At 28.2% G+C, this 24,826-nt stretch overlaps 1 protein-coding gene across 1 annotated transcript; it reads right to left on the reverse strand.

Moving 5' to 3' along the window:
• LOC123298205 (defensin-like) lies at positions 1-809 on the reverse strand. Its single transcript, XM_044880148.1, has 2 exons — positions 668-809; positions 1-434 (listed from the first exon to the last, which is right to left on the reverse strand). Exons 1-2 carry the CDS (start codon positions 747-749, stop codon positions 196-198), a joined length of 321 nt encoding a protein of 106 aa, XP_044736083.1. The 5' UTR covers positions 750-809; the 3' UTR covers positions 1-195.
• Positions 810-24,826: the final 24,017 nt, after the last annotated feature.

Consider the following 24,826-nt stretch of genomic DNA (forward strand, 5'->3'; position numbering starts at 1 on the left):
CTTAAAATTTTATTATATTACTATAAAGCTATTAACTTTATCTGTAAATTACATTAAATAATTTTACAGATTTATACATTAATTAAGCAGCATTAATCTGCTTAACAACAAAACCTCCACTAAAACTATTCATCGAATTCAAATTCTGTTTCTACCTTCTTCTACTACCTAAAGATTAATTATGTCGAGTATTTCTTAATATTCTTTAGAATACTTTTTTCCTCTTCTCTTAAGCAATTTTGGTTTTTGTGGTTCTATAATTGGTTCAAACCTACAAATGCAATAACCATCTTGACAGATTCCTCCTATACGGTCTCCACCCATATACACACAAAAACCAGCACAAGCTGCATGGTTAAAGGTCCCTAGCCATGCACAATTACGGCGTTGACGTCCACCGCGAGCAGGAGCTACTGGATCTAGCAATTCACTATCTAAAAATAAAAAAAAATTTTAAAAACTATTGTAGAATACAGAATAACTTTAGTAACAGTGGTTATTTAATAACAAATTAAATGAAAATTAACATGGGTTGGTTTCGATCATTCGGATTATTCACTGTATTATAGCACAAAATTAAATTGTAATATTTTTTTACATTTTTTGTTAGTTATAAGCCAAGTTAATAAAAGCATCACGCTTTAAAGCGTGCTAAAAATGAACTTACTATCTGACGTGGCTATCGTAGCTTGAATACAGAATGTCGAAGCAATGGCAACAATAAAACAAAATAATACTGTTGAATCCATTTTGGTTAAGTATTTTAATTTAACGTTATTACTAAAAATCTCGGTGCTAATTTCTTGCTATTTATAGATGATCAAGCTCACAATTTCTTCAATACAAAGCTTGATTGTATTATATTTTTTTTCTGGAATTTCCTACTTGATTTTGTTTTTTATTTTACACTGGCGGTCAAAATATTGGTGCACTTAAAAAATAATACAATTCTTCTGAAAATTAAGACAAGAGGAAAATTAACTAAATTAAATTATTATTTGTTTATATTACATATTTAGGAGGAACTATAGCTACAACAATTTTATCATATTACATATTTACTACATTCGTACATGCTGTGACTTGTTATTGCTGCGTACCCCTATAAAAGAGAAACGCTACCCATGTATCTGCAATAGCGAGTAACTCGGGTTAGTGAAAAACCGCTATAAGCGAGAATGGGATTGTGCTCCCTTGAACTCTCGCTTATCCAGGTTTGACTGTATTTTGAAAATTGTTTCGGAATTGCAATGAAAAGAATTCTTAAAAAATCAATTGAAAACCAAGAAAAGCATATCGATCGTTTTAGCAATTTCTTTTTTCTAAATTATTCTATGAATCAAATATTCGTAAAAAGAAACTTTTATTATTTCTTGTATCCGATAGTACCTCCCATTTCTTAAAATTAGACAATATTTATTAATAAAATTGTTATTGCATATTGCTACTTTGGGTATTACTTGCCCTTTAATTTTTACCCGATAAGCGGAGAGAATTCCTAATGTGTGAGTTTCATGTAGCTGTATGTGATTATTACCCGATCTTATGAAAAAATGACGTTCTATAAATACCGTGTGTTGTCAGTGTAGGTGCCATGACACCTCTTGCCACTTCTACAGAAGAATTTCATCCGTAGACGAAAAAATGTCTACGAGCATAGTGAAATAGTGAAACACAGCTTCACAAATTTTTTTTCGATATTTCTTTCATTACGACTATTTAAAAAGATTTAGTTTTGTAAAAAACCGGCTACGATGAACATTTAAGCCATGACGGATATTTATGCCTGAAGTTATCGGGTGTAAAAATGTTCATTGCAGTCGAGTTTCTTTAACTTAAAAATATTTTGAATAATTAAGGTTTTTTGATAAAATTGTCGTATATTTTTGTTGATATAATTAATTATTTTCATTTGATAATCGGCTAATTCAAAATTTTCCCAATATAATACATCTTTTTCCGTTAGATAAGAGTGAACCGTCGTATTGAATTTATTATTAAGAATAAATAAATAAATAAACCTATTTGTTAACGTAGGTATAGTAAATTCAGAGACGTGATTTCGAGGGCAACATTTTAATTTCCATTTTAATCTATGCATCTGAATATCTAGCTAGAGGCACCGCTTTAAAAAAAATCATATTCTGACATCATATTTAACCTATTCGGGTTCCTTGAATAGCCAATTTTGATCCTAAGTGGTAAGAGATAGAATAACACTTTAAATTAGAAAATTGATTCTCATAAAAACTAGCGTTATTAATTTAAGCCGTTTTTTCGAAAATCGTCAGTTTTCGCAGGTATCGCGGCTTAAAAATATGTCATCATTGCATTTAATCGAAAGAAAATATTCTAACAACGGAAAAATGATTTAGCTAAAAGCTGTCATAATATATAAGAATCCCAAGTTTACACAAGTGATGCGGGAGTGCGTTTATACTGCTTATTTTATGCTGAAGAAGCACAATGTCTATGATTATACATGTAATTATTTTTACATGCATGGTGAACAAGTTGCCAACCAAAAAGACATAAACTTCAAATTAGGCGTTTGTTCAATTGTTAGCTTTGGTGTATAAACTACCATATTAGGTTATCAGGTTTACAACAGCCTTTTGTAGCTTCTTTGTGAAAATATTAATAATAATTAAAATTAATTTTTTTCCCTAGAAACGTTTAGAAAAATTCATATTCCTAATATATCAGGAAGCAAAATATATATTTTATTGAAACCATTTAACGAGATTATACATTAGAACATGTGGCTACAGAAATTTATTCGTTCACGGTCATTAAATAAATATTACTTTTTTTAAGCTTATTTTTTACTTCTACATATGTTAATTTATAAAGTTTTTTTATTTACAATTTAATCCATTTTGACCTACAAACACATTAAACAGACAAATTTATTGGCAATTTTTATATATTTTATTCGGAATTTGGAATAATATTATTACGTAATGGCCTTTAGACTTTACTCATTTTAGTAGCCGTGGAAAGAGGGAATTGAATTCAATCTATTGTTAACTCTTATCAGCTAGCTCAACTACGCTATCATTTTTATTATGACCTTCATTACTAACATCGAATATTTTTAAAGTAAATTTTCGATTTCTTAAAACCGGACTATATTTAAAAGCCAACCAGAAATCTTTCTTTTCTTTTAACGAACTTAGAATTCCCATCAAAACTCCTTTTCATGGTAAAGGCAACGTAACGTTACGTTAGAAACTTAAACTAATTTTCAAACCCGATTTTCGGAGCCTTAATAAGAAGGACTATTTTTATAAACAACTATCAAAAATTCTTCGTTTTTTACAAAGGAATTTAGAGCTCTTATCTCAGGACTCTCATCAGAATTAGAAGAACTGTTTATGGTGATGCCAACTTATTATTGTTCCAGATCCACGGTTGGTACCTTATAAAGTTATTGATAAAAAAGAATAGGTATTTTGAAATATTTCATTTTGTTTGTATGCGATTGTTGTTTCAGGTAGGCTAGCCTAAATATTGCTCCTATTACAAACATCCGTTCGTAATATGAATTGCTGACCAAAATGAATGCACGTATTGACTATTTGTTAGACTAGACCACACATGGGAATATAAGATATTTCTTCAAATAGTCACGTAAACATAACAAATGGTATAACTAATTATGAAATTTATTAAAAAAAAAAAAAAAAAAAACAAGAATTATCTAACAAAATAACTTAAAATTAGTTCAATAGTTCTGCGTGACTTTTCGATATTTAAGGTAGTTGGGTCGCGGAAGCAATATCTTCAAAAGTAATTAAAAGCCTAGTGCACACTCTATGGAAACGTGAAGACAATTTACCACGCCTAACATAAGAAAGTTGCAATTAAAAATTATATTTTGAATGCATGTAGCATGAGAGGAATGTGGGAAAATGGCAATCTTTTTAAAATTTTTTCTTAAAATTTTTTCAGTGAAGAAGACTTACCAAAAACTAATATTTTATTTGGAATCCAATAGCCATTTAGTTTCCATAAAATTAAATTAAGTATTACATTTAGTGGATTATTTTTAAGGGAAGGAAGTAGGTGTGCATCCGTCCTACGCCTAGTAAATAGGATAAATAGGTCTTTTGTAACTTGACATGTGTGTGAAACTCGAAAAATGTACTTTTTTTTTATTGTATCAAAAATATTTAATTTAATTTTGCTTAACGATTCTTAAAAATCTCATTTGCATGGGAAAAAAGCACTTGGATCAGCCGTGTGTTTTATAATGGTTAACAACGTGAGAACGAACATTTTATACCATTAGTGTGTGTTAAACCTAATAGCGTATTCCACTATTTTTGAAAAAGTACTTCAAAATGTTGATTTTGCTAACATAAATCCACCAAAAATTTATTTCGGAAAAATACACACGCTTTCTTGCCAAAAACTTCAATTAAATTTTAAACCTTTTTTAAACTGTCAAAAATGCGGGCATCCAATTTGATGACGTAAAATGGTTATCACTATACGAAATAACACAAATAAGTTTGACAGATATATTCATAGACATCTGATTATAAGAAATATAAATACTTATTATCTATGTATATATTATACCTAGCTGTCTACACTGAACTAACTGATGGTCTATGACTCATACCGCTATGACATCACAGCAGGGCTTACCCGCGTTTTAGGTGACGTGATATACAGTTTAAAAAATTACGATTTTTAATTTTAATATTTTAAAAGAAAAATGTGTTTTTATGACTCGAAATCAGAATATTTAAGTTTATTTTTACATAAATTTTAACTTTTTTCAAATTTCATGATTTATTTTTGACTAACGATAATACCCTATTAAAGGTCAGACAAAGAGAATTTGAAAATGAAAATTTTAATTAAGTAGCACTCAAACACATAATAATATACGACCGATTGTGTAAAAATAATCTCCAACACTTTTCAATATACGTACTTAAAATTTTTTTTGCCATTTCAACATGTCTGCATAATTTTTTTGCATTATTTCGTGCATATCCGCTGAAAAAAGTTATTTTCGGTGTTAAAATTTATTTTATCCTGTGCGGTGTCATATACATGAACTCTTATTCACAGAACAAATATACATGCATATAGTCAGTTATAACAACACATCAAACATCGCGTATCTTTGTAAAATAACAAGTTGATTTTAATAGTATGTACAAAAGATACTATACAGGGTATTTAAAAAGTATGTTAACAGTTTTGAAAAAATTGCACTGTTATAAAAAACAGTATTTGCTCAGGGGCACGAATTTATTAAACAAATATTTATTTGAAGTAGAAGCTATAATCACAAAAAACAAATCATCACAATTTTTGGAAAAATTACACATACATATGAAATACAGTGTAAAAGTATCCACTCTTAATAACTCGATGTGATTATTGTTTTGAGTGAAAACACTTCGATTTAGATATCGAGGGAGAAGTTCAAAAATAGTAGGTACATAGAAAATTTTACTCTCTAATAACGAAATAGTGAAAAAAATTAAAAATCACTATTTTGTAGTGATTATTCACTATTTGCGAGTGAGAAGTAAACCACTATTTGAAATAGTGGTATACTTCTCATTAACAAATAGTCAGTACTTTCACTATTTCAAACTTAAGAGAGTAGGTTTCATTTCTTTACCCCCACCCAACTTTGAAATTTCCAATAACGGTTCCTACTTTGTGATACCTCATTTGAAAGGACATAAAATTCTCTCTTTATCCATAATAAAAAAATAATAGATGGAAGGTAAGAATCCAATCTTCTGGGTAGTCTTTTTAACATGGTTAAAGAGAAAATTTGATTCCCCTTCAAATGAGGTATCAAAAAGTAGGAAGTGCCATTAGAAATTTCAAAGCTGGGGAGGGTGGGCGGTGAAGGAATGAAATCTAAAATTTTCTTTGTGCCATTTTTGAACTTTCTCGTCGATACCTAAATCGACGAGTTTTCACTCAAAACGATAATCACATCAGGTCAAGAGATATTAAGGGTGGATAACTTCCATCTTTTGTGTAGTCTATCTTGAGAACCAATCGATCAATATCATTTTTTTATCATGACTAGGGGCGAAGGGGTGAAACTTAAAATTCGATAGTGTTAGTTAGGGTGGATACTTTTGAAACGATCACACTGTTTAAACAAATATTAGTTTATTTACATGAAATTATCGGATTTAGGAAAAAATATGCCGAAATAAATAGATCCGGAAAAAATAAACCGAAAAAGAGTAGTTCTTCATAGTCGATCAAACTCAACCCATCCAACTCGCTAATACAACAATACTCCGGGTCTAAAAAATTTTGGTAAATCTAAACAATTGCCAGATCTTATTGTAGTAATACCATATTATTTGTTAATGTTTATATTTTCTCAATATTGCGCTATATATTTAAGAGATTCTGTACCTTTTGTATATAATATAAGTACATACTTACTTGGATAATTTTCTTAAACGTCTAGACTATCAGACTACTTGTAAACTTTTATTACGTTTTCGAACAAAGAGACACAATATTTTCACATTTAAAACTGTAAATTTACTATCATCTTTCAAACAGAATAGATATATATGCTATAAAATTTTAATTCAATACAGTGAATAGTTTTTGATAGACCTCATAAATTTCCAAGTACTCACTTTTAATTTAAACATGATACCTAATAAAAATAGTCCTGAATTTTTAGTACTAAAATATATAGGGTGTCCTAGATAACTACAGACGGAATTATTAATCGAATAGGGTATTATCGTTAGTCAAAAATAAATTATGAAATTTGAAAAAAGTTAAAATTTATGTAAAAATATACTTAAATATTCTGATTTCGAGTCATAAAAGCACATTTTTCTTTTAAAATATTAAAATTAAAAATCGTAATTTTTATACTATATATCACGTGACCTAAAACGCGGGCAAGCCCTGCTGTGATATCATATCAGTATAAGCCATAGACCTTAGTTACTTCAGTGTAGACAGCTGGGTATAATATATCCATAGATAATAAGTACTTATACATATTTATTATAATCAGATGTCTATGAATATATCTGTCAAACTTATATGTGGTATTTCGTACAATGATATCGATATTACGTCATCAAATTGGATGCCCGCGTTTTTGACAATTTAAAAAAGTAAATTTCGATTTTTGCCCCAATTCCTAGATCAGTTTTTTGTATTTTTAAAATACGTATTTTCGACTACCAAGTAGTCATCATCAGTAAGAATTAGCTAGTGAATGTTACTCTTTGCTAATTTGGTGGCGGACATTAGCAAAGAGTAACATTCACTAGCTAATTCTTACTGATGATGACTACTTGGTAGTCGAAAATACGTATTTTAAAAATACAAAAAACTGATCTAGGAATTGGGGCAAAAATCGAAATTTATTTCGACATATCCTAGAGTTCTCATTTATTATCTTCGATAATATTTTTATTTTAAAAAAGGTTTAAAATTTAATTTAAATTTTTGGCAAGAAAGTGTGTGTATTTTAATTTTAATTTAAGTTCATGATTAATTTTGGACTAACGATAATACCCTATTCATTCGATTAGTAATCATATTTTCTACAATTTTTTAAAAATTAATGTGTGAAATTAAATTTGACCTTGAGCATCGTATGTCAAAATCCATATGGAATCATTAAAATTAAAATTAATAAAATCTCACACATAAATTAATTGAATTCTTCATCTGCAGAGTTGTCAATGAAAAGTTAGTCAGTTAAAAGAATGTTATATGTTATAAGCTTTCTGATAGAAATTATGACATTTTCATCCCAAAAAATTTAATTATGATTTATGATATTTTCTATGTTTTCAAATTTGTCTACCAGCAAAGTTCAAAAATGTTTCGCGCGATGTAGAATCGGACAACTTTAGTTAGTTATTTGGCTACTTGACCGGATGGGTGGAAAATAAACTCAAATATTGGAGTGTAGCAAAGTTAAGTTTTAATGGAGGGAAAAATAAAATTTAGAATTTCTCAAGTAATAATAATTTATCTTTTGTTAACATAGGATTCACTTGTATGTGCAGGAATTTGGCATTCAATTGCGTGACAATGTAATTATTTATGGTACGAACTGATTTTCCCAGCGCTTCCACCATATTTGCTATACATATTAGGTTTTTTTTGTTTTAAATTTAAAATTTAATAAAAGCAAAAGATTTTTTCTGTGGGTCACTCAACTACGTCGAGGCTAAGAAAAATTATTTTTTACTTTTTAGTACAATAAAAGCTTTGCCTAAAAAGTATTTTTTATTAAAAGTTTTTTTGTAAGCATAATATGTATGGAATTGCATATAGAATTATATATTATAGAATAACATTTGTAGAACCCATGAATGATTTACTCAATCTGTTCTTGTTCAATTTTGACCAGTTGTTTAGTGAAGTTGTAAGTGATTAATTACTACACTCATATTGACCTTATAGACAGGATAGATTTCATTCAAAAATCGGTAGATGGTCCTTCAAAAAGCTAATACATCTGGTAAAAATGTGGTAAATTGACATTTTCTACGTATAAATTTCATAATCAAAATATATCAAAATATATTTTCAATGTTGATGATAAATTATATTATAACTTGACGATATAAGACGAAAAGTAATAAAACCATTTTTCGATATCTGGTGTAATTTAAAAATATCGAAAATTGAAAATTTTGTTTAAATATTCAGCTTTCGATATTTCTAAAACCACAGCAAGGCATATATCGAAAAATTTCATTCTTATTCTGCTTTTGTAACTAACTGTGCTAAATTGAAAAATTCTTCAGAAAGATAATGATTTGACTTCTGAAATTGGTATCCATCACGAATCTTTCATTAATTAATGTGTATCAACAAACCAAGCTAAGCAAACAAGATTGTTGATTAATAAAATAAAAACGAACTGATGTTGATCATGAAATTAATGCACACACACTCACATACAATGTAATAAGAACTAAGAAGAAGATGCGGGTAGAGTCATCAGAGTTATATATAAAATGATATTTAAACAAGTTACATGTCCGCATTTTTATTTCAAATTCTTATACGCACTGTCATCTTTTTTATAGTAACAATTCAATTATCAATTATTATATTCATATTATTTTATTGATACATCTCTTCACTGTTTTCGAGATACAGGCGTTTAAAAAAATGATATAAAAAAATCGATTTCGATTTCGATGAAAATGTAAAAAATTTTCTAGAAGTGTTAAGAATTGCCAAAAATATAAAACCAGTTGGTGTTCTAATCAAATATTTGATCAAAACAACTCGATATTCGTCAAACCCTTTGTTTACAAAATTATTGCCACAAAAAGCGATTTCATGAAACGTCAACCTCGTGAAAACGGCAAGGTTGGGTGGAAAGAGTCATATAAAAAATTTGTTTAGAAATGTTCAAAATATTATATCCAATAGTATTTTTTTTTCTATTTTCATGATTATTCAGAACGATTGATTATTACAAACTTTTTAACGCGCGTAAAAAGTCCCACACTTTCTCACCAAACTGACATAAGCTTGTCATAAGCGTGGAACTCGAACAAAATTTAATCGAGGAAGATATATTAAACGAAAAATATAAGGTTAAGTGTAAAGCACTCATTTTACTCGGCCATTGAATTCAATCTAAGCTTTCAATTAAAACCTCACTCTGACTCATATATCGTGTAAGAGTAAAAAACGCCAACAATTATTATATAATTTAATTTTGTGTGTGTGTTTAAACAACAAAAATAATGTCCAATAATTAGTTTTGATGTTGTCTATTAATTAAAAAGCGTTTAAGACTTTTATAAATATATAATTAAATCATTTAATGTTTTTAGGTGAAAATATGTGTGAACATTGTGTTAATAATAAAAGTTTTTATCTTAATTTCATATTAATTGAAGTAAAATAAACGAGATCAACATCCTTTTCAAACATCGAAACGCCTTTGATGATTAATAACCAAAACAAATTCATTTACAATATGAAATATAATCACTTTATTTAAAAAATTTATAATTTAAAATGATTTTGAGACGATTAATTAAGTATTTTGAATTACAATGAAGATGAAAAAAAAAATTGTTATTTTATTATACCAAGCATACATGTAATATGCATGGTATACTAAGTTTAGTCCTAAGTTTGTAACGCTTAAAAATATTGATGCTACGAAAAAATTTTAAGATAGGTGTTCGTAGAATCATCTAATTAGTCCATTTTCGGTTGTCTGTCCGTCCGTCCGTCTGTGTACACGATAACTCAAAAAAGGAAAAAGGATATCAAGCTGAAATTTTTACAGTGTACTCAGGAGGTCGAGTTCGTAAATGATCAACATAGGTCAATTAGGTCTTGGGTCCCTAGGACCCATCTTGTAAACCGTTAGAGATAGAACAAAAGTTTAAATGTAAAAAATATTTCTTATAAAAAAATAATCAACTTTTGCTTGAAACATTTTTTCGTAAACATCACTATTTACCCGTGAAGGCGCAAATTAGGCGTAAATTGTATAGAATGTTTTATATGGGGATCTATTATGTTTGTATGACATGTATGTATGTGTAATGTAATAGAGTAATCAACACTGTCCGTGCATGGTAATTCAACAATTAATTCAGTCAATTGTTTGTTTAAATTGAAAATTAATAATAATCAAATATAGTTTGCTATATGGTGGAAGCGCAGATTAAAATTAAATAATAATTATTTTATAAACGAATATTCAACGATTGAAAATCGCAAGCTCGCTTATTCCATTATATATATATATATATATATATATATATATATATATATATATATATATATATATATATATATATATATATATATATATATATATATATAAAATAATTAATTTTATTTTTTCTATGAAAGATTTTTCAAATACATCTGCTATATGTATACACATATATACAGAAATACATTTTATACCATGATGGGTTAGACCTTCTCCTTCTTCTTTCTCCTATCTGCATAATATTCACTGTTACATTTACACCAACTACGAACCACATGGTTGACGCGAGTTGTTGTATATATATATATGTATATATAGTAGATTAAAGAGGTAGGTACACATATCGAACAAACAAGATATCCAAACGTTGACGAACAACGGCACATGGTGATAGTCCCCGACCGGGATGTTTAGTGAGCCTGTCCCGTGGCGTATGTACGTTCCTCAGTCTAACGACACCAATGCTAGCGAGTGTACATATTATTTGTCCACGCGCTAATGCTCAAATATTACAACAATTAAATTTCATTTTTTTTTCTTTTAATTTTTTTGTTTTTTATTTAAGTTTTTTCCTTAATTTAATTACAATTTTTTTTCTCTCTGAGTTCAATAAGTGAAAATATATTTTTCAATTTTAATTTAAAATTTATTTTTACAAATAATTTTTAATAAATAATTCGACAATAATAAATGATAATAATTAATATAATTAAGTAAATATTTAGAAATAAATAATTATTAAAAAGTAAATAATCCAAAATTTGTTATTCATATCATATCATCAGTAACATTGAAACATATCCCCTAATTTATATAACAATGAATCAAAATCTAAATCATTTTTGGAAGTGACTATTTTATTTAAAAAAAAAATTTATTTTCTGTGAAAGTTTCTCAATCTTCTTGTTTTAATAGTGTGATAAAATACTGCAGTAATAGCTTATTGAAAGTGATAATAAACTCATCAGCACGTGGATCTATATAAGTTGTAAACATTAAGCTATAAAAAAAAAACAGCAGCCAGCATAGTTGATACATTACAGAACACGATAAAAAAAATCGTTTTTAAATGAGAAGTATGTCCCCACCTGAACAATATATGGTAAGTGTTTACATTTTTATTGACTTTTGACATCAAAACATATATAATTGATTTATGATTATTTTGATTTAAAAATTGAAATTTTGTGTATATGATACGAGACCGTATCATATAATAGTTTTGAAGGCATTATTTTATTATAATGCGGATAAATATATGACCTTGGCCAAATAATGTAGGAAAATTCGTAGTTATTATAAACAATTTTCGTAAATCCTACTTTCCTAAAAGAATATCGGACATTTTCCTTACTAAGAGCTTGTGATGAAAAAATTTGGCAACAAATTTTTCAAAAATTAGTTGCAAAAATTAGTTTAATATGATTATGCCAAAATTTTGCACACAGGTTCGAATGGGAATTCAAATTTAATTGTCTTATTCGAACATATTTGCTGAGACTGCGAAATATGGTGGGAGCGCATTGAAAAACATGTTAAAAAGTGATGTATATTTATTTGGATTTAATATTTATTAAAAAAAGGTTTTTTTAATTAACTAAAAATTAATAAATTAAAAAAGAAAATAACATCAATATATGCTTGAAGCGTGAAAAACTCTAAAATAAATAAGGACCAGCTTTCTGCGAGTAGGATTAAGAAAATATGACCGTAAGCATAGGTCAGCATATATCTAACTAATTACGGAACCAAAGACTCTACTATTATATTCTAAAGCTGCCTCCTAAATCCAGTCGTAATGGATAAAACTTCATTTTATGTCTATGAAAACGTACCTCATTAATTTTTTATGGAAGAGTAAAATTTTTGTTTTCAAATACTGTATCAATAAGTATTACTTGCATACAGAACCAAATTTAGCGCTACATCGCGAAAATATTCAAAGCTTTTTATAAACAATTAGGTATTCCATTTTCTTTTGTGCTTAGTTTTTACTGCACTATTTAAACAGGATTTATAAGAATTATTATTATTTCTTTTTATATATTTATTTTTTTATTATTATTATTTCTTTTTATATATTTATTTCCAATTTATACATTTAAGTCTAATTATCCTGAATATCCCTAAGTAGGTCGTTTCGCTGGTTAGAAGTAAATTTATATTTTATTTTTCCAATAGGGTATTATCGTTAGTCAAAAATAAATTATAAAATTTGAAAAAAGTTAAAATTTATGTAAAAATATACTTAAATATTCTGATTTCGAGTCATAAAAGCACATTTTTCTTTTAAAATATTAAAAAACGCGGGCAAGTCTTACTGTGATGTCATATCGGCATGGGCCATAGACCATCAATTAGTTCAGTGTAGGCAGCTGGGTATAATATATTCATAGACAATAAGTCCTTATATTTATTATAATCAGATGTCTATGAATATATCTGTCAAACTTGTTTGTGTTATTTCGTGTAATGATACCGATATTACGTCGTAAAAATATTTTACAAAGAATAGCAGCACCATATTTGAAAGTAAACATTTTAACCGTTTCTATATTGTATAGAAAATTAAATTGATGAAATTTTAAATTAAAATATTTTTTTAATCCGAAATATTCTTTTTTATATTTTTTAAACAGAATGAGGAAAAAGAAAAATATAAAAAATAATAGTACTAAAAACGACAATGTTTTTTTATCCGACATTAATATCGAATGTCGAGAAAAATGTCAAATATCAAATCTTCCTTTTATTTTTTTTATTTTTTTATCTTTCTGTCTTATGAAACGAAAGATTAGTTTCCTTAAAATATATATATACATACATATTTTTCAAGGTTTGTCAATTTATTTTGTAAATTATTGTTGAGATAAAATATTTTTTCAAAACATAATATGGCAATAAAATCTTTATGAAACATTTGTTTGTAGACCGTTATCTAGCCTGAAAATTGGGCCATAACTGCTATTTAGACATTCTAGATCCCGCTGATGTTGATTCTGTGCGTCCTTCGATTATCATGATTTTTACATTTCACTTTAAGGTGAGACAAAAATTGAGTTGGAGACCAAATTTTTTTTATCACTTCAGGTGAAGAATTCTCATTGCAAGGACCGAAAAGCTAAGTTAAAACTCCTAATAAAACAAAGGAGCACATACTTTAAAAGTTGAGTATCATTGAGTATCGTTATAGAAGTTACATATAAAACACTGGTTTGCAAGAAAGAGACGCACAACAATCTTTGAATGCTTATAAAATTTTAAATTTTGTTATGGTATCACGTCTAATCACGCCAAAAATATCTCGTATCAGTACAAGTACTTGCATGACCGAGCTTTGATGGTTTTTTTTTTGGTAAATCCGAGATTAAAGTTTCTGAAATAAAACGACGTTTTTTAAAAATGAAATCTAACTTGATCGATTTTTCACTCCTGAAACCCCCTGCACTCATGAAAATCGTTGGTGTCGTTTCCGAGATTGCTGATGATTTAACAGCTGTGAATAGATTTGCATAAAATATACCTTGGGGTATCTCAATGAGCCACACTTTCAGCTACACACAGCTTGAGGGCTGCTAGATTTTAATAAATTTAAAGTTTTCTACAAACAAACAAAGCAATGGTCAGTCATTTTCTTAGAATTAACTAATGGACAATTTTATATTTTTTACATGTTTGTTTCATTTTTTATTTAAGATAATTAAGGTTATTCTGAAAGGATTATTTGAAGACCTTAACTGGTTAAAAAATAAGTATGCCACACATATTGTTTAAATAAGTAAAAAGTATGTTTTTAAGTGTAACATTTATGGTTTATTTTTTGTTGCTAAAGCATATGTTTTTGCAATAAATTTAAGTTATATTGCCTGATTTTTATAAAACACTGCGTTAAAATACATTATTTCTGCAATAAAACTTAATTGTTGTATCTAAATTATACCTTGTTTTTTTAAAGTAGGTAAAACTCAAATAGGTAAAATGCATCAAGGCATTGAAGGTTAAACGCAAATACAAATAGTCATGAACATTTTTGGAAAGATGAGCTAACATTTTCGTGTTTATCAATCAATAAAATTTCATAAATAATATAAATAATAAAAAAAATAAAAAAAACCCGACTGCATTAATTAAAATCTGAGAAGGAAGAAAAAAATTCAATAGTTTACATAGCGACTTTAACAGTCGTGGTCCATTATTGGGGGAGATTCGAAACGGTCCAGATTTTAACGAGCCCCAACTGTTAAAGGCGCTGTGTAGACTACTGGACTTGTTTGTTCCTTTTCAGATTTTATTTAACGCAGTATTTTAGACTTTTTAGTATCCCATCTCTAAAAAAACCCTCGAATTATACTTTAGTAAAACTTCTTAGCCAATTTATTCTTCCAAGCTAAATTTAAATATATAACTTGTATATATTTTTGTAATTCCTTTATTTTGATACCCTACTAGATGGGTTTTGTTAATTTTTAACCAACTTCAAACAAAAAGATACGCGTGAAAAAGATAACCACTTCTTGACAGTCGGATAAAAATGTATCTTATATGGTTATATCAGATAGGTAAATGTCAAAGTTATATCTCTTAGACTAAAATACATACGAAACAAGTTAAATATAAGCTGGTGTGAACCAATCACATGGAATTTGGAATTTCATAAGCAACTTACTTTTTACTACAAGAAAGATTAGTAAAAGATAATTCGATTTTCGTGATGCCAAATACCCTATTGGCACAAAATACTACAAAAGTACAAAGTATGAACTTTATTAAAAACATTAGTTTTATAAATTTGAAAATTTTAATACATTTGGCAAGAAAACTTACAATTTGTTTAAACAAAATAGTATTTAGTATAATATTGTAATATAATGAATGGCTGCACTTCTAAATAGCTATTTAAGTACTCTTTTTGTTGCATATGCACATAACGGATATCTCATTAAAATGATTTACATATTATTTAATTTGTTTACATATTGTTTATAAATACTAAGTTGTTTTATTAGGTGTAAGAATTAAACCACATCAAATGCTTATGTTCATTGGTTTCCTGTGCATTTTCTTTTGCTTAAAGCGCCAAAATCAAATGTCATAAATATTGCGGTTGTCTAATGGCTCATATAAATATTAGATAATTATGTACAAAGTATCTTTTTCTTTACTTTTCAATATTTGGATAGTCGAGAGTTTGGTACATAATTTTAATTTTCAAAATAATTCTACTAGTTCGGGAGTCTTTAAAAAAAATTTTATTTTCGTAATTAAATTATCTTTTAGACAAAGAAATTTTACATTTTCCCAGGAAAATTTCTAAAGTAAGAACTTTGTGAACAATGCAAATTATGGGGAGATAATTATCCTCGTTTGCGCATTTAAAAATGCATTTTTTGTACATATTTTGAACATATAACATAGTAAATATTGATTAGAATATGAATTTGTTCAAAATTTATTTCAATATCTTTACGTTTCATGACTAGTACAAGCTTTTTATGAAATAATAAAATTTTTGGAATTTTTTATAAAGTTCTGCTTTTGAAATCAGGATGTCCAGGTGCCCAGGTACTCCGAGGAAATTTTTTACCATCGGATTGGTGTTCAGCGACCCCAAAAGCCCCTAAGTGACCATTTTCAGACCATTTAGTACATTTGACGGAGTAATAATTTTTTTTCAATCGCTTAAAATAGTGCATCACAAAAAAATTCATTTTGTATCTCGAAAATTTGCAAATTTCACAAAGTTTATAAATATCTTCTAGAATCTAATGCAAAAAACCGCTTCATACTTTCGCCGTTTTGACGTTTACTGTGTTAAATTTCCTCGTCTATTTCTTCTGATACCAACTTCCAAGTAAGTCAATATTGGTAACTACACTGATCTGTCACAAAAAAATTCATTTTGTATCTCCCAAAATTTGCAAATTTCACAAAGTTTAAAAATACCTTCTAGAACCTAATGCAAAAAATCGCTTCAACTTTAGATATTTTCGCCGTTTTGACGTTTATTGTGTTAAATTTCTTCGTCTATTTCTTCTGATACCAACTTCCAAGTAAGTCAATATTGGTAACTACACTGATCTGTTAACCAATCGAAATTGGTAACAGAAGACAGATAATTTAATTATGAAAATAATGGTATAGGCTTGTCTGCAAAAATGTTCAATAGAACGAATGATTAAAATTAATTTAATTAACAAGTGAAAACAAACAATTGACTGAGTTAATTGTTGAAATACCATGTATAGGCAGTGTTGATAACTCTGTCACATTTCACATACATACATATCTGACATATTTAACTGATATTCTCATATAATGCGCAAGTGTTGATGCGCACTCGTTTGTTTTTTTTTGACGTCACGTAAATAACAAAAGATATTCACTTTGATATTAATACATACTATAAAATTTGCACATAATTAACGCCCTCGTGGGTAAACAGTGATGTTTACAAAAAAATGTTTCAAACAAAAGTTTTTTATTTTTTTATAAGCAACATTTTTTACATTTAAACTTTTGTTCTATCTGTAACGGTTTACAAGATGGGTCCTACGGACCTAAGACCCAATTGACCTATGATGCTCATTTACGAACTTGACCTCACTTTTTACGTCCTGAGTACGCTGTAAAAATTTCAGATCGATATCTTTTTTCGTTTTTGAGTTATTGTGTCCACAGACGGACGGACGGACGGACGGACGGACAACCGGAAATGGACTAATTAGGTGATTCTATGAACACCTATACCAAAATTTTTTTCGTAGTATCAATATTTTTAAGCGTTACAAACTTGGGACGAAACTTAATATACTATGTATATTTCATATATGCATGGTATAAAAATAGCCATGAACACTTTTCGATAGAAAAACTATGACAGGAATGTTTAAAAATCAATAAAATTTCATATAAAATATGTCTCATCTGGTTAACAGATGGGTGAAGATCGACCTTATACCTCATATACCATGGCCATATTGGTTTAAAAATACAATGAACTTTGATTTTTTGGATAAAAACTCTTTCCTGGAGACAAAAGATAATTGAATTTTAATTTTCGTTTATTTTAATTTAGTTTTGATTCAATTTACATATTGGATTACGATATCGCTTATGTAATGATCGAAATATACAAGCATAAAGCTAGATAATATTCCTTTTTAGGTATTTGCAAATATTTTCGAAGTTTTTTATCTTATTTTTCTTCGATATATTATGTTTATCATATTTACACAGCTTATACAAGATATTTCCATACGAATTAATTCGAATAAATAAAAAAAAATTATAACTAATATATTATATAATATTTTTTTCTATTGATTTGTCAGGCGTAATTTTTTTCCATGGATTATGTCGAACTGTCAAAACCACATACAAGAATATATAAGCTATAAAAAAATAATAAAAAATGATTTTATTATTCATACTTTTTCTTTCAAAACTATAATCTATGATAAAAAAAAATACAAAACATATCTGATTGAAAATATTACAATGTATACTATACAGACGTTAGGCACTAGGCAAAATATTAATAATATTATGAAATTACTGTTATTTCGGCGAGCTTTCTAAACGTTCTAGACATTGAGTATATTGAATTCGAATACCGATTGACTGTATAAAATTTAAAGCCAATTACAATATAGTTATGGACTAAGAGCCAGGTCAAAAAAAAAAAAAAACGTTGAATTTATTAAATATATAAGATATCTAAATGAACCCAGGCATTAATATACTATTGTTATATTATTATAAATTAAAGTTCTATAAATATCCACAAATTTTAATTGTTTATACCTTTTATGAAATCAAATAAAAATACGGGTATTAAATTTAATATAAACCAGTGATAACAAACAATTGACAGAGTTAATTGTTGAAATACCATGCATAGACAGTGTTGATTACTCAATCACATTACACATACATACATGTCACACGTACATACGTAACTGATATCCCCATATAATACATACTATACAATTTACGCCTAATTTACGCCCTCACGGGTAACCAGTGAGTGTTTACGAAAAAATGTTTCAAACAAAAGTTGTTTATTTTTTGATATAGAAGATTTTTTACTTTTAACTGTTTTCTTCTATCTCTAACGGTTTGCAAGATGGGTCCTAAGGACCCATAGATCGTGAGCCAATTGACCTATGTTGCTCATTTACGAACTTGACCTCACTTTTTACAGCTTGATATCTTTTTTCGTTTTTGAGTTATCGTGTTGGCAGACAGACGGACAGACGGACAGACAACCGAAAATGAACTAACTATGTGATTTTATAAACACCTATATCAAAATTTTGTTCATAGCATTAATATTTTTAAGCGTTACAAACTTGGGACTAAACTTAGTATACCTTGCATATTACATATATGCATGGTATAATAAGAATATACTGATAAATATTACCCATCTGGAAAAGGTAACTTAATATTTAAATTTTATATTTTTATGTTTATCGTAAAGGAATTAGTTGAAATTGTTTATTATGTTATGTATGAGAGTAGATTATAGGTACTACAATCAAAAATTAAGTGGTTCATCATTTTTAAATCCCTACATTCATATGATAAATTCATTTGTTGTTAGGATATAAATAAAAATTCTTTAAGCGGTGCAACTATACCGTTACATACTGGGTTCAAAATGTCATTGAAAAGACGTATGACACTGATATGCCAGACTAGTCATCCCATTATCATGAAAAGAACCACGCAGTATTAGATAAGAAAATGACTTTCTGTGAAACTTTTTCTAACCCACCCTTAAACTTTCTTTGCATCATTCTGATTGAAAGCTCTCACGGCCAGTTTTCGAGCTACGGTGATTAAAGCTACACGTATATTATATTAATAGTACCTATTTGTCTAGGAAAATGGCTTTTTGTGAACCTTTTTCCAACCACCCCCAAAAATGTTCTTCGGATCATTCTGATCAAAAGCTCTTACGGCCACAAAATTTTTAAACGGATAGTTTCCGGGCTTAAGGAAAATAAAGCTACACATACATTGTAGTTATATAGCCCGTAGCTGGAAAACTACTCGTTTAAAAGTTTTGTGGTCGTAGAGTTTTTGTTTTTTTCAGAATGATCTGGAGAACATTTTGGGGGCGGTTTGAAAAAGTTTCACAGAAAGCCATTTTCCAATTCATATACTAAAACTATAATAAATTCGTAGCTTTGAACACCCGTGGCTCGAAAACTGCTCGTTAAATAAATTTTGATGGCCTTGAACTTTTGTTTTCTTGTAAAATCTCGTTTAAAAATATTGATTTCCTTTGTGATTCCCCAAAAAATTTTTAGAATAGGTGCTCGGACCAATAAAAATATATATATATAAGTGTGTTCTCGAAGCTTTTGTAGCATTTGAGAAATTTATTGAAGTTTTTAAACAGCTCAAAGGTGAATAGCAGCTTTAGGGTGAATATTCCAACGATAAATTGAAGTCATTTTGTAAAACATGATAAAATGGAATGGAAGAATGGATATAATAGAATGTATTTCTAGAACATGATAGAATGTTCTAGAAATTTCTTAATTATATGAAGGTAGCGTAGCTGAGCTTATTACTTCCATCATTCAATGGTTCCTAATTTTTACCTACGTATCCCATTTCAAAAAAAATAAGACTTAATTTTTAATTATCATATAATAAATCTCTTCTATGCTGTTCAAAAAGGCATTAATAAACGGATTAATAATACATAATGTATTGAATTAAAAATTTCAACAACCGCCAGCTATTATTTGTGTAAATACAACAATAGATTGAAGGTTTAGTACCGACAAAAACAGCACTCAAAAAAAAAAGCTGCTATGTTTTTGTAAACCCATTCGCAAATGTTGATAAAAATCATTGAAATGTGCATTGATTTTTATCTATAACCAATATTCACATATGTCTAAGTTATTAATATATAATTTGTTGTATGTCTGCATAATTTGTTTAACTGAAAAAATGTATCAAATTACTCTTTGACCATTTATTATTAACAAATGACCAGATGATACTTATTGATTTCAATCAAAAAAATATCTGCTACATATGGTTTGGCAGATGAATTTTTGTGTTGTATACAGTAAAAGTTGTCGTACGTGTCAAAATTATCGTATTTGTTTATATTTTTGTAGATGAAAAGAAGAAAACGTATGTGATTGGCATAATTTATTTAAATTGCAAATTTACCACATGAAAAAAAAATTATCAAATCTAAGCATGCTAAAATTTTTTGCTAATCGCTCTCTAAAACCGGCGACCTTCAAAGTTGATTCACTTATTCATTTCAATAGGGGATGTTCCTGACATCGAATTGGTCATATTACCCATAAAAATGTAAAATTAGACTTGATACCATGACAATATTTGAAAGTGAAATTATAATTGATTAAAAGCAATAAAAAAATTGCATTCAAAGGTTGCCCATCTCCTTTTACCAGAACAAAGTTTTATATGTAATCTCTTTGGCGATACCCACGTATGACGTCGCTAGTAGGTATCTTCCTCTTTGTTTAATTAGGAATTTTAAACGTTCATATCTTGCATACTAGTATAGATTTTTAAAAATCAACTTCACTTTTCTATTCGTAAAGCGAGAATTTTTCATCTGAAGTGATTTAAAGTGATAAAAAATTTAGTCCCTATTGTTTTAATTTTTTTTTTTAAATCTAGGAGGCTTTTGCTTGGGTTAGGATTCTGACATCAGTGATTTGATTTTGTATTTTATTCAAATTTACTGACAGGCAAGATTTACCGAACATGCAAACCAAACAATCGACTTACGGCGGGCGGATAAGAATATGGGTGCAGAAAATTTTAGCGATAATTTTGACATTTATACAAACGTGAGGCTTTGTCTCACATGCTACACATTAGTGGGTACCGGTACTGTGAGTGCTCCCGGACAGGACTGTCGTAATTTTTTATGTTCATCGATCATCTCTAATAGATTTCAAAAATGACCATTGTTAAAATTAAAATTGTTCAAAATGAAAAAGATTTTTCTATTTTTGGATTAGTTTTAGGAAGAAAATTACTCTTCTGATTTTTTGCTCTAAGCGCTTAGTTTTTGAAAAAAAAATAAAAATGTGTTATTCTTTTTCCATTTCTGAGGGAATTCATTTAGCTAACACAGCTCCTGCGGTACGAATTTTTTGTTATTTACTATTATTATTTAATACAACAAAATTACATTTTTACTCTTTCCGGTTATTTAACTTGTATTTATTATTGTTTATCATACATTTTATTATAATTATTAAATATTTTATTATTTATCTCTAGGTATAAATAGTTGGCTTATAGCAGATTTAGATAAATTATTATTTTACTGGGCACATTATCAGATGCTTCATGGAAATGCCTGCCCAACCACAAAAGATCATTTTTACATTTCCAACGCGGTTAAAATTTTTAATATATAAGCAATATACAAGCTGTATAATAATTTTCAGCTTAAATAAATTCATTTAAATACCACGGAAATCATAAATGAATCTTTATTTATTTATTGTTCACAAATAAGGCCTGTATGACCAGCCCTGTTCTTAACTGACTAACTGTCATAACGATTATTTATATGCAATATACAAGCTATATAAAAATTTTCAGCTCTTATAAATTGATTTAAATACCACGGAAAACATAAATTAATCTTATTTTTTTATTTATTCAAAAATAAGGGCTAACTGACCAGCCCTGTTCTAACACATAACTGACTGACAATCATAACTGTTATTTATATACAATTTCCAATGCCTTAGTAAATTCATTTTAGTTTCTTGTAAAACTTAACCGTTTCGGTAGCATATATCTGACCCCTGTTCTATCGTTCGCTTGACTGACCGCAGTATGTGTGTGTACACAACTACTATAACCAATCATCAATCTGACCTGGCTCTTATTCTGTGATTAATCTGTGATTAAATCGCAAAAATCAGGTAAGTGTATTAGGCATTGATGTATTTCGAAAACAGATTGCTTTACAGGTAATTCCAGTCCAGTAATCTCTTACCGAATAGCTAGCCAAACCATAATTTGACCAATTTACCTTGTGACATAGATGTATAAATGTTTACATACCATTGTGTTTTTTTTAATGATAGATGAATGTGTGAATATTGATGTAAATTCATTTTCCATTTAAATATTTTGATGAGCTCGATACGATGTTGATGTGTAGGTAATGCATATTTGTTTATGAAAAAAAACTAATGGAATTAAAATTAAAAATTGAAAATAATGTATTTGCACATTTTTTTATTTTTCATTTTTATATAGAAATATATATATTAGTGACCTAAATACGTATTCGTTTTTGTACAGGATGTCATAAGAAATGAAGAATGACTTGGCAATTTCAATTTTAAAAGCAAAGACAACCGCGTTTCAACTTTGAAAACTACCGCATAGAGAAAAACTTGGTTGAAACCATTTGTACCTTATTTCAACTTTGATGATGAATTTTGTTATAACTTGATGAATGTAGACGAAAAATAAGAATAAAATTTCTCGTTATCTGCCTGGGTTTTCGAAATATCGAAAGCTAAATAATGAAACAAAATTTTCAATTTTCAATATTTTGAAAAATAATCTAGATATCGAACAATTTCACTCTTACTTTTCATCTTATATTGTCAAGTTATAACATAATTCGCCATCAAAATTGAAAGTAAATATACATTATAAAATTTGCACCTGATTTGCGTCTTCGTGGGTAAACAGAGGGGTTTACAAAAAAATGTTTCAAACAAAAGTTGTTTAATTTTTTATAAGACCATTTATTAGATTCAAAGTTTTGTTCAATCTCAAACGGTTTACTAGATGGGTCTTACGTACCCAAGACCCAATTGACCTATGTTGTTCATTTACGAATTTGACCTTACTTTTTATGTCCTGAATACTCTATAAAAATTTCATTTTGATATCTTTTTTCGTTTTTGAGTTATCTTACGGACAGACGGACAAACGGACAGACAGACAACCCGAAATGGACTAATTAGGTGGTTTTATGAACACTTATACCAAAATTTTGTTCGTAGCTTCAATATTTTTAAGCGTTACAAACTTGGGACTAAACTTATTTCATATATACATGGAATAAAAATCAAGATTTTGTTTAAAAATGCCTTGATGCTCGTAAATTCTTAAGTATATTTTAGGTGCTAATAATCATAAGTATTTCTATTTTACAAATATTAGCCTAGAAAATCCTAATTTTATGCTTCATAATAAAATTTAAACAAATTATGATCATTCATCTTTAATTTATATTGAAAAGCGGGTTAATATATTACAAAACTTTTGCACTTGTCTTCGCATACGTTTTATATATAAAAATTCATAAACATTACTTTTAACGACCTAATTACCTTATTTTAAATAATAGTGACACATTTCGACGTAAATATATGATAGTTTCAATAAAGTTTTTAACCTGTATAAATACTTATTTTACTACAAACAATAATAAAATGCATACAGTGCGTTTCGCAATATCGAGTCGTTCTTGCATAGTTATAGAAATCATTTTTTCCAAATTAAATAAATGTATATTTTTCCTGCAAAGAGTATGGCCAACGAATAATTAGATAGGCCCTCTGTTTTGAAGGGAGGGGGGCGTAGAGTGTACAAAGTAATCATATAATTTCATTAATCAACTTCTGCTTCTATTATGACTGGAAATTATTGGCTTGAATAATACTGGATCATTTCTTTCTACTACTTGAAATTTTTCATTTGGCAGAATCTGAAATAGAAAGGTAATGATAGATCTACTAAAACAAAATACACGAGAATTTTCAAGCGTGAGCTTTTCAGAAAAATAGTAAAAGTCTGATATTTGTTAGCCCTTTCTAAAAGAGTAATTTGACATAGAAAAATTCAAACAGGTCTTATACAAACAGTACCTTTGTTAACTAGATGGGCCTCAAATCATGCCATAGCTATAATTAGATATTTATTTGGTTTAGAGGCTGCACTTTTAATGGGATCATATATCCAGCCGGTTATATCATGACTATTAAATTGTTTATACAAATTTTTTGAAAAAAATTGTTTGCTACTGTAAAC

The sequence above is a fragment of the Chrysoperla carnea genome, chromosome 4 (genome assembly GCF_905475395.1).
Source record: "Chrysoperla carnea chromosome 4, inChrCarn1.1, whole genome shotgun sequence".
NCBI lineage: Eukaryota > Metazoa > Arthropoda > Insecta > Neuroptera > Chrysopidae > Chrysoperla > Chrysoperla carnea.

What these genes read in the sequence shown, in the direction of transcription:
- LOC123298205 (XM_044880148.1), bottom strand. Translation starts at nt 749, where the DNA reads ATGGATTCAACAGTATTATTTTGTTTTATTGTTGCCATTGCTTCGACA. An exon ending in TACGATAGCCACGTCAGATA is followed by an intron (nt 435 to 667) that starts GTAAGTTCATTT and finishes TTTTATTTTTAG; the next exon opens with ATAGTGAATTGCTAGATCCA.